The sequence below is a fragment of the Grampus griseus genome (genome assembly GCF_964374135.1).
Source record: "Grampus griseus genome assembly, chromosome: 7".
Classification (NCBI taxonomy): Eukaryota; Metazoa; Chordata; class Mammalia; order Artiodactyla; family Delphinidae; genus Grampus; species Grampus griseus.
The window spans coordinates 35784920-35797373 of NC_139001.1; the positions used below are offsets into that span (position 1 = coordinate 35784920).

At 35.8% G+C, this 12454-nt stretch overlaps 1 protein-coding gene across 2 annotated transcripts in view; it reads left to right on the forward strand.

Annotated features, from left to right (window-relative positions):
- Positions 1-12454, forward strand: part of SATB2 (SATB homeobox 2) — a gene marked incomplete at both ends in the record, with an annotated part of 185928 nt that overhangs the window by 21665 nt on the left and 151809 nt on the right. For both annotated transcript variants that reach the window (XM_082657681.1, XM_082657680.1), the window contains one exon: positions 120-296. In XM_082657681.1, coding sequence (XP_082513807.1) covers positions 120-296 — 177 coding nt within the window. The remainder of the gene's footprint in view (positions 1-119; positions 297-12454) is intronic.

A 12454-nucleotide genomic window follows, 5' to 3' on the forward strand; every position in this document is an offset into this window, starting at 1 on the left:
TAAGAGGCTTGTTTAATCCAAACCACTGTCCACAGATGATAACTGTCTCTTCCCTTCTCATGATGACTGGGGTTTGCTTTGTAATGTTTGTGTTTTGTTCTTGGGTTTTGTCCCTGCAGGTTTGATGATTCCGGTCTTTTGTGTGGTAGAGCAGTTGGACGGCTCTCTTGAATATGACAACAGGGAAGAACACGCAGAGTTTGTCCTGGTTCGCAAGGACGTGCTTTTCAGCCAGCTGGTGGAGACCGCGCTCCTGGCCCTGGGCTACTCCCACAGCTCCGCGGCGCAGGCACAAGGTATTCTCGCGTCTCCCCTCTCCTCCCCGTGCCTCGGGTGTGTCATGATTTGAGGAAGAGTGTGTTCCCCGAAATAATTCTCCAAACAGGGATCGGAGGAGAGTGGTTACATCTAACATCTTTCCCAAACAGTGAACAGCAGGATGTTTCATGGAGAGTCTGGTTTTCTGGTTGCATTGGGAAGCATTTGACCAGTACCTCTAGAGCTACCAAAATCCCATTTCAAGCCATCACTTGCATTTCAGAGTGATCATCATGGGTTTTTTTGCATTAATAACTCTCTTATTTTCTCTAAGTCCCCAAATCGGTATTCTCAGAGTGCTGAGACATTTGACTCCTAACTTATCCAAACTTTAATATGTGAATTATAAGCTTTCAGTTTTCTAAATTTATTTATTGCTTTGGGCCTGCCGCTTTTACACATTATGATCAGCTTTTAGTTAAATAGAAAAAAATGTATGCCTCTTATATACTGTACTTTTGTATCTTTGAAAACCTCTCTGTAGTTCTGATGTGGTCCATTCATTAAAAAAAAAAAATGCTCAGTGTCTTTGTGATCAATTCATTTTACCTATTTAATTAAATATAATTAAATATTAAAATTGCATCATTATTTCAGTGTGAATTGTATAGCACTGGGGAATCCATTGTGAGCTTGTGTTGCCCATTGTTCTTTTATGCCAGATAATTGACAAAACAAATAGCAAAAAATCCCCAAACCTTGGAGAATGGGAAAATAAATTTTTGACCCAATGGAATGATGATCTTTGTTTTTTAGCTGAAATTATTGAACTGTATAGATTATGATAATGGTTAGAACTAAAGGATAGAAACAAGTGACTTCCAGATCTTGTTCCATATATTAATTTCCTTTATTACTGTCCTTACTTAACATTTGTGTATGTGCCATGGATTTTTGCTACTTTTTCAAATGAATTCCTCTTCATATACTTACTAAGAACTATTAGTCCAAGCCTCTATTTATTGAGAGAAGGAAGCTATGAGAGATTAAACAGTTTATAAAAAGTTACAAAATATGGTGACCAAGGACATGGAATTTAAATTCCCCAGCTCTTGACTCTGATTTTGTAATCAGATTATTACTGTTTAAAAAAAGTTTTAATTAAATATTCAAATTATATCTTAGTTCTACCAAGAAAGCAACTCATCTGAAACCAGGAGGTCAAGAATGTTTTTCCAGGGCCATGGATTGTTGTGAGTTGAAGTGCAGTCTGAATCCCAGCACTTGGCCTGTCTGGGTGCAGTAATACATACAGCTGAATCGTAGAGTCCACTGCTTTCAAAGCAGTGTGATAAAGGATGATTCATTTCCTTTCCCTGACAACTTTCCTTCTTGGGTGAGGGATTCAAGATTTGATCCCGAGCAAATTGCATAGTGGGCACCATTGCTTTTATTTCATGCTATGTACCTAAATGAAATAAAAGAATCCCCCCTCTTTCCCCCACCGTAAACTTTTCATGCCATTTTAGGGATATTTTTCTCTGAATGTAAAGGTCATTGTATCCCACTGCTTGCATCCTGGTGTGCCAGCTTCCTGTTTGACAGGGCTATCCATCTCAGTTAGCATGGCTGCTCAACACGCCGTGAGCTCACATGTGGAGCACAGAGCACTAAGTGGCCAAGATTTGATTCTTGGCACATGCTCAGGGAAGGGGCTCTCAGGAAATTTGCACGAGGGAGCCACACTGTTCCATTCAGTAGTGTGGACTGAGGGTTCTGCTCACCAAGGTGAGATCCACTAGCAAGAAATATGGTCTGCAGTGGAGGATTAAAGAAGAAAAAAGTCAAAAGTGAATATTTGCTTCCCCAAAGTTTTTGAAAACCACGGTTAAAAATGACTAAATATTACACTTTTTAAGAGTTGAATCAACATCCTGAAGGTGCTCTAGATCATGATATAGTTTATTTTGTAGGTAAACAAGGGTTTTATCGCTAGGTCCTGTACTATAATTTTACAGATGGGGAAGAAAATCACAGTTTGTTTATTTTGTTTTAAATTAGATTGCTGATCTCTGTTTTGGGTAAATGGAAAAACTTGGAATTGTTTATTTGGAAATGAATGTATTAGATCTCTGTTGTCATTCAGGTCATCACACTTGTGCATTTTGCTGCATATTTATTACAGACGAAACAGAGTGCATGATAAGACAGGTCGTTCATGTGCTGGAGAAACAGCAGAGTGGGAGGAATCTAGAAAAGGAGGCAGAACAAAATGTGACTGCATATCTGAGGCCTGAGGTTTTATGTGTCTAGTTTTTTGTTTTGGTTTGGTTTTATTTGTTTGTTAGTTTAGGTAATTCCCCCAAGATGGGAAAGTCATTGGGTGACCTGCTAGCAAATGCATTTGTGGCAGAGAAACTGAGTGTTTCCGAACCTCTTCTTCCTGTGTTGGAAAAGTTGGGCCAAAGTAAACTTCAGGGAGAGCTGGTTTCGTGAGCCTATTTTACAAATTGAGACTCTTGAAATGTGATTTTTCATTTTGACATGACCAGAAAAGGGCTTCAATAATTGAATTGGAATAGTATTCAGATTAGCAATGTCATTATTTTGGAGTGATACTCACGTTCCAATGAGAGACAGCATACCCATGTTCTCGTGAGCATAGGATAGTCAGTTTCTTTTTCTGAGATGGCATTTCCTCCAGGTGAACTGAAGAGATTTTATTAAGAAAGAATATTTGCTTATAAAGAATGATAGAAATTCCACTAAAATGGAATTTAGGGGTTGCCAATCCTGCCCCCCCCTCCCCATTTTACTGTACCTTCTTTATTTGAAGGCAGATATTTGGACCCAAGAGAGGATAAGGGCACAAGATAATGTCATAAATCATGGGCATTATGTTTTTAACTGACCTAAACCCTCCCTATCCCAGAACACATACCATTTACTCTCTGTGATTCTCAAGGATATGAGATGCAGGATTCATCTGACCTGCTGTTTTGCATATGCAAAAAGCCTAAAGATGGGAAGCTCTTGGCTTTTTCCGGAATAGGTAGCCTAAAGTCTAATGAACAACAAGCACGTTTTATGTTATATGTTGAACTATGAGTCAATATATGTGGATCAAAAGTAGTCTTCTAGTCTTTTGGAAGAGGAGTATTAACCTAGGGAACTGCTCTGCAGTAACCCTCCCCCACTAAACTCTTCATTCCCTTTATTCGTCTTTCTTGTTTCCTTTTCATCCTTTCAGTTTTGCTCCATAATGCTTTTGGTAATAGTCATGGGCCTCTCTGCATTGTCGAGAGAGTTCTTTATCTCACTGATTAAGTAGCTATTTGTACTTACCAAGGTGGTTGGTGGACTCTGGGAGGTGGCAGTGATGGCAACGTGATTCCTCACTGTGTACATTTGACTTAATTTGTAAATGGGTATCTTTTTCCTGCTTCCTATTTAAAATTTATTTTAAAATTTATATTAAAATTTATTTTTGACAAGAAAATTTTATTTAAGAACAAACATGCTGAACAATAAATAAGCAAAAATCCTTTCTGGCTGGTTATTTTTGGGGTCATGAGTATGTAAAAATTATGAGTTCAAGAGGAAGTGTTATTAGTCACCAGTTTTTCTTACTTGTGTTAGAATAATTAAGTGTATATAGTCATTTAAAGTGATGTTTTTAACAAGTGACACAAAAAAGCATTTAATACAATGTTATGTGAATCAAGCAGAGTGCCAAATACAGTCTCAGTTATATAAAATTTCACTTATATGCATGGGAAAAAACAAAGGAGATATATTAAAATATCAACTGGGTGGGTAGTGGGATTATGTGGGATTTTCTTCTTTTTCTAATCAGAAAAAAAAAGTACGAAATTCCACTTCCTCTATGAATTCCTCTCTGAATAAGTGGGAAGTTGTTATTTCCACCATATTATCCAATTTTGATGAACAGTTCACTTTGTCCCTAATTTATCCATAAGTGTGAAAACTTGTACATGATACAGATGCATTTCTGTTGTTTTTTCAGTTTAATATTAAAAAAAGAATCAGGAAGTCATTAATGAGCCCCTGTGATGTATAAAACAAGGGATTTCTTAGTTTTTTAAAAAAATTTATTTATTGAAGTATAGTTGATGTACAAGGATTTCTTAGAGTTTTAATAGTGCTAGGTAACATAAATTGAGCAATTGCTATTTGTCAGACACTCATCTAAGAGATTTACATGTACTGACTCATTTAATTCTCATAACAGCTCTTTGAAGTAAGTTATATGTTTCCCATTTCATAGATGAGGAAACTGAGGCAAATAGAGAGAAGTTAACTTTCCCTGGTGCACAGGGCTAGTAGATGGAGGAGTTGAGATCTGAAGGCTAGTTAACCACCTCCTGAGTCAGAGTCCTTAACCACAGGACTGTCCAGTGACAGACCTGATCACGGGGAATGTAGACTTGGGGTAGGAGTCCATTCTTTTTTTTTTTTTTCATTCTTATTTAATGCTTGTTCTTTTGATCTTTGACATAAGGCCTAAAAGGAAGGACTTTTTGGATTGGGTGCTTACTAAATATATAGTAATTATATTTATTTGATAATGATTACATATATTCAATAATGATAAATTATACATATTTCATTTCCATGATGAAATATATAGAGATATTTCTTCAAGGTAACTGAGATAGATTTCGTTAAAAACAAAAACCTCACAGAATTGTTTTTTTTTTTTTTTTTTTTTTGCGGTACGCAGGCCTCTCACTGTTGTGGCCTCTCCCGTTGCGGAGCACAGGCTCCGGACGTGCAGGCTCAGCGGCCATGGCTCACGGGCCCAGCTGCTCCGCGGCATGTGGGATCCTCCCGCACCGGGGCACGAACCCGTGTCCCCTGCATCGGCAGGCGGACTCTCAACCACTGCGCCACCAGGGAAGCCCCAGAATTGTTTATTGAAGCCAACTCCTAAAACTAAAAAGTGGGCCTACAGTAGGTTGAGGAATTCAAATATGCATTTTTTGCTTATGAAGCCAAAATGATTCCTGATATGCAAATAAAGCATATTCCTTAGCAATTCTCATCTTCAAATTAATTAATTCAGTAGTATGAAATGCCTGCTGTGTGTCAGTCATTGTTCTAGGTTCTGGGGATAAAGAACTGAAAAAAAAAGTCTTGTTTTCATGGAACTTACAGAGAAAAGTTTAGTATGTGGATGACTAGTTGATTTTCACCCTCTGAGCTCAGAAATATTGAATATTGAGGCTCAGAGAATAGAAATGCATATAAAATTTGTTTACAGGTCTGGTGCTAATTTTTAACTAAATGTTCATTTTACTCCTGAAAAAACGCTCAAGAATTTCTCTTCCTCTTGTTAGCTTTTGGAAATAGATGACGAGATGGGAAATAATGGGTTAAAACTTCTAGGAAATCGTACTTTGCATTATTAAAGGAAAGCTGTTTATTTGCCTCTTCTGTCCATTGTTGTCTTCTTTTAAAGATAGGCCTAATGTGGGCTTTGATTTTTATTGGTGAAACTCTTCCGCTCTCACAGGCCCATTTCTTCAGAACACAAGGGTGGTACTTGTGCTAGGCATTTAGTCGATGTTAGAAGAATGAACAAATAAACTTGAAGATATTTATTACCCTGGAGAAATATGGATTCCTAAAAAGTGCCAGTTTACTGTCTTTAATTATTAGCTTTGGACTCGTGAGCTGGAAACTATTTTGTTCCCTTATAACAGTGACGCAGAGCGCAATGTGCAGTCTGTAGGAATGCAGGCATCGTTTTCTTTTTTTTTTTTTTTTTTTCTTTTTTCTTTTTTTTTTAACATCTTTATTGGGGTATAATTGCTTTACAATGGTGTGTTAGTTTCAGGCATCGTTTTCTGACTGAATGAAACAGTTCTTAAGGTTCCTTTTTGCTAAATTTTATCCATGAAGAATTTTTGTGTGTGTATCACTGTGAAGTTGGCTCCCATTCATTAGCTATTTTTATCAGAACTGAAATATAATTTAACTCCTTATTGATCAGCGATCACCATTTCCAGGTTATTCTATGTCATCATTCCACAGTCAGTGATGTTTTGGCTATGCTTGGGGTGGCAAAACGCTCCAATAATAACTGTTAGACTCAAAGAAGTAGTTATTCAAAGGGTACTTAGGGGATTGCTGAGATCCAGATTCTTCTGATCAAAAGTTAGAGATGTTTTGTCAGTATTTATCTGGACCTCATCTGTTTGAAGGCATTGTATGTAGGGTGAATAATTTCAGTCTATGAACTAGTAACTATGATAAGAATAAATAGAATAAGAGTTAAAACCAAAGCAGTGAGAATATTTATATAAAAAGGAATGGAAGTAGAGTTCCTTGTGCTATACAGCAGGTTCTTATTAGTTATCTATTTTATACATATTAGAGTATATATGTCAATCCCAATCTCCCAATTCATCCCCCCCACCCCCGCTTTACCCCCTTGATGTCGGTATGTTTGTTTTCTACATCTGTGTCTCTGTTTCTGCCTTGCAAACCAGTTCATCTGTACCATTTTTCTAGATTCCACATATACGCATTAATATATGATATTTGTTTTTCTTTTTCTGACTTACTTCACTCTGTATGACAGTGTCTAGGTCCATCCATCTTCTCTATACAGTAGAAACTAACACAACATTTTAAAACAACTATACCCCAACTGAAAAAAAAGAAAGAACTACCATATAACACAGCAATTCCACTCTTGGGTATATATCCTAAAAACACCCCCAAAACAGTAATTCTAAAAGATACATGCACCCAGTGTTTATAGTAGCATTATTTACAATTGCCAAGATATGGAAGCAATCTAAGTGTACATCAGCAGTGAATGGATACAGAAGAGGTGGTACATATATACAATGGAATACTACTCAGCCATAAAAAGAGAATGAAATTTTGCCATTTGCAGCAACAGGGATGGACTTGGAGGGCATTATGCTAAGTGAAATAAGTCAGACAGAGAAAGACAAATACTGTATAATATCACTAATATATGGAATCTAAAAAATAAAACAAACTAGTGAATATAACAAAAAAAAGAAGCAGGCTCACAGATATGGAGAACAAACTAGTGGATACCAGTTGGGACGGGGAGGGGCAATACAGGGATGGGAGAGTAGGAGGTACAAACTATTTGGTGTAAGATAGGCTCAAGGATGTATTGTACAACACAAGGAATATGGCCAATATTTTGTACTAACTAAATGTAAAGTAACCTTTAAAAATTGTATAACAAATTAAAAAAACCTTTTTAAATAAAAAATATTTTATATTAAAAAAGGAATGGAATGGCTTAATTTATGTATTATTTATTTATTATTTTATATATTATTCATTTATTAATTATCATATACTTTCCAGTGGACTAGCTCTACAACATACCACATATTGGGAAGAACTTTACATAGAAGCTACTGTTAAGGTAAATTTCATCATTAGAAATGAATACACTTTCATTTTAAGTTATTCAGTGCTTGAAATGCTCTGTTCTTAAATTAATTCTCTAAAGTGTTTTATTATGGGAATATATAACATATACAAAGTTGAGAGACTAGTGTATTAAATACTCACGAACTCATCAGCTAGGATCACCAATTAGCAATTTATGGTTGATTTTGTTTCATCTGTGCCTTACCCGTTTCGCACCTCTCTCCCACTGGATTATTTAAAATAATCCTAGACCTTGTATTTTGTCCATAAATATTTTACTAAGTGTCTCTTAAAGACTATTTTCAAAACATAACCACAATACCAGCATGATGCCTAAAAAGAAAGATAATGATTCCTTAATATCATAAAATATCCAGTCAAGCCTCAAATTTTCCTAATTATTTTATATATATGTATATATTTTTAGTGTTTATTCACATCAAGAGCCATACAAATCTATATATTGCACTTGGTTGATGTGTCTCTTAAGTCTTTGAATCTGTGGGTTTCCCATTCTCTTAAATTCTAAAAAACTCTAAAACTTACGTTTGCTGCTTTAATTCAGAATTATTTTTATTTTGCTAAACTTAATGAAAACCCTAATCCTATAAATGCCTGCAAATACTATGATTTCAAATAAAAAATTAATAAGCTTAATCATAACCTTGGAAAGGAATTCAGAAAAATCACTTTTTGTTTTTCTTTTTGAGAGAGGATGGTTAAAAGACATATGTTGTCTAGAGCTGAAAGGTTTTTCATGTTCTAAAAGTTTGACATTCTCCCTACTGAAAATGTTTTAAATGATCTCTTGCCTTATCTTTCTTAGTTTCTTTCTTTGGTTCTCTCTCTCTTTTTTTTCTATGTTTTCTTCTTTAATTAAACGCTTATGTTTGGGAGACTCTCAGAAGTTTTTTCTTCATAAGGGCAATGTTGAAAAAAAGGTACATATTTAGAAGTTTTAGGCCTTGGAGCAACCTTTTAACAAACAAGCTGCTTTTTATAAAATTCTGTGGCTCTCAAAAGACAGCTAAGAAAGTTCCCCAAAATTGCTGTTAACCATGTTTCAACCCTCATTAGAGCTGGATGGGCCAAAATATAAAACACTGGCTGGGCTGACACAAATCTCTAACAAGCCCCCATGCTCTTCCCTCCTCTGCTATATAAAATTAAATATTCATGTATGTGTGTGTGCATACATGTTTGTTCACCGGCACATAGCAGAACCTGAAACACTACTTTTTAACTAAATGCCAGGGGAAAAATAATGCTCATCTTACTTCTTTGTCTAATATATACTTAGAAATGAATATCTAATACAAGTGTTTATAGTTCTGTGTTCCTTATATTTGTTTATATTGTCATTAATATGTTATTTAAAATATATAAATATGTAATTATGGCTCGTTTAAAGGTCAGCTGATGGAATTATTGTCTACAGGTAAATCTGTAGAGGGTGAACACCCCATCCAATTTGATTTGTGGAATGCCTAGCTGTTGGGTAGGAAGTACTTGATAAGAAGTGTTAAGGGCAGTGAATTAAAAAACTAATCTTATCTCACTTTACATCTGACCTTGCAATTTCTGCCAGAATGTACAGTTGAAAAAACCATTATCAGTGGAAATAATTCATTTAAAAAAACAGGCTCATTATTTTCTCTATTATGATGGAAGGGTTTAGCAATGTTTACAGTTATCTGTTTTGTTTGGGGCAATTGGCCATGGTGGCCATTAGCTTTGGTGTATTTTTAAAACTGCTTAAAATCCTTCTATTTGGAATTTGGTCATTAATGCCTAAGACGTGGAGGGGACTGATCATCTTAGTTCTGCGTTTTGACATTCATGTAAAATGATCCAGGTTAAACAGATTGACCCACAGTGATATATAACTTTTATTTAATAATTAAAGTATGTCCCAATAAAAATATACAGCTCTTGAGGAGTTATGAGTAGGAAACCTACAATCTAAAACTGGTGATAACTCTGATACAATTTATATTGTGATTAATTTTTTATTCTATTCCCTTCAAGAGTATAACTGTCTTTTACTAATGTATGGATTTAAAATGCAGGGTAGAGTCATTTGCTGAAGACCCACTCTTTTTTGTGCTTTAAGAAGATGCAGTAGCGATTCCGTTAAAGGAACTCATGCGGTAAAAAGCACATTCAATAATGATACAATAGACAGTGCTGTTACCTTTTGGGTAGATCCTTTATATTTAAAGCTCTCCATTGGTACAACTCTCAGTCTTGGTGCTATACCAATCATATTCCAACTCTTAATAAAGTCTGTTTTGACATTCATGATAAACAGTGAAAAATTCTTGGCCATAGAGCATTTTGTAATATTCCAACGCTTTTTAAAAACTCCCTGCTTTCTTTTTTTTTCCCTTTTTTATATGGATAAGAGCTCTGTCATCTAAATCTTATAATTTCAGTTAATTCTTTGCGAAATTGTGAAATTTCAGAATTGTAGGTCCTTTTACTTCTTATTTTAGTGTACATTTTACTTTATACTTTGAATGTCCAAAATTTCTCAGATACAATTATAATTGTATTTAAGCATTTTTATGAGATAACGACTGCACAGTAATTCATTCATTGCATAGTGTCAGTTGGTGGGCAGCTTATTTGTGACTTATGTAGGCACCTTGGCACACGAAGAGGAGCCCTGCAGTGTCAGGGGCCCCTTCTGTCTGCAGTGTGACAGAGCTCAGAGGAGGGCTGTGCGGAGGCAAGGGTATAGAGCAAGCGTGCAGCTGGCCGTTGGTCACTCAGAGGCTCCTTGGTTTGGTTTCCGAAGTGCCACGTAGATTTCACATGATTGTGATGAGCATTTAAAATCCAGTGCTTTGAAAAGCAATTGTTTTTTTCGACAGTAGCTTTGAGAGTTTTGAAGAGTCTTATATCAAGGTTCTACTTGCTCAAAAGCAGTAATTGGCAAAATTATTTGTGTGTCAATGAGGGAAAACACAAAGGTTTTTCCTTGTCGGCCCCTTTTTGGTTTGAAGAAATACCACCCAGGACAGAACGGCGAATCTGCGCTCTTGTTTTACAAGCTCGTTACTCGGGTTGGAAAAGATCGCTGCAGGCTATATGCAAATAGTGCCGAGGTTTCTCTCAGTTTCCAGCTCCAGCTCGGCAGAGAAATGCATCCAACACATTCTTTCTGTCCGTTTTGTAAATCAAAGAATGAGATGCTGGAAGGCTCATAGCACAGTCAAACCTCTGTCCTCAGTGATTTGGCTCTACAAGGCCTAATCATCTCCCAGGTGTGAAAACTGGGCCCACCATCCTGGGAGCCAAGTTAAGAGGGTGGTCTGTTCTTAATCAAAAGCTTTGACCAGTTTTACCAGCTTAAGGTGATACTCCAGAGCCAGAGTAATAAATAAAAATTTAAGTGTCGTGTTTTATTATTATGAATACGGTGATTCCTTAAGGGAAGGGGGTGACTTCTTTGAAAGGGCGTCTGCTTTAGATACTCTGCAAGGGAAGAGAGAGATCAGAATTATTTGGGAAGGAAGCAGTTTAAGATCGTTAGTCTTTTAGAGCATCATTGGAAGAAATGTAGCTGAGTTTTACTGTTCCCTTTTCATGGAGAGGAACACAATACAGAAACTTTTAAAGATTATTATACCTTAATTTTCTGGTTCTTTCACACACTATGATATCATTCATTCACTTAACAAATATTTCTTGAGTGCCTATTATGTGTTGGGGACACAGTGAAGAACCAAACATACAGTGCCTCCGCCCTCAAGATACATTCCAGTAGGAAAGATAGAAAATAAACTATAAATATATAATAAAATGTGTGGTAGGACCTGGCAATAAGTTATGCTTATGTTGACTCTGTTCTCTCAGTCTTGTCTAGAAGGAGGTTTTGGCAAATTTAGGCTTCTGGAAAGTAGCCGTTTAGCCAGAACAAACTTGAAGGTTTTGAATGGGGTTTGAGGATTAAAAATAAAATGATGTAGGTACTGAAAAGGGTAAGCCTCAGTTTTCTGAGAAATTTACGTATTTGGACTATCTCATGTTTGGAATAGGATAAATGTAATATGTCAGAATTAGCTTAGATTAAGCCATAGTTTAATTTTTGCGAGGGAAACAGAAACTTTTACATAATAGACATGCTATGAATATATTTGATAGAGTTAATATTATTAACTAATTAGTAATATTAAGCTCCACTATTTATTTACTGCTTCTCATACACCAGGTACTGTTCTAGGTGCTTCACATATATTTGCTCATTCAATCCTCATAATAACCCCCGTGAAATGCATGATATAATTGTCAACATTTTACCAGTGAGGAAACTGACATTCAAAGAGATAAACAGCTTAGCTGACACTAAAAGCCAGCTTCAGAGAATGTGTACTTAACCAATATCCCATTCTGTGGCATTATATTTGTAGTCTGCCAATTTAGTCTAGAATTCAAACTAATAGTAACTATATTTTACAGGCATTAAACCAAAGATTGACATTTTGGAATTGGTAACTGAACATATATATGTTTAAATTGAGTGAGGAGCTTGTTCTGAGTTTAAATAACAAAATGGAACTTGCTGGCTTGGGATGGCATTTTATGAGAATTTATTTTGTGAGACCCCCATTTTTGTATACCTAAGCTCCTTATAAACTTATAAATTAAAAAACAACTTTTTCTAATAACAAGCTAGTGCTTATTAATTATAGAAAACTAAAAAATACAGAAAAAGGAAAAAGAAGACAAACACCCCGCCATT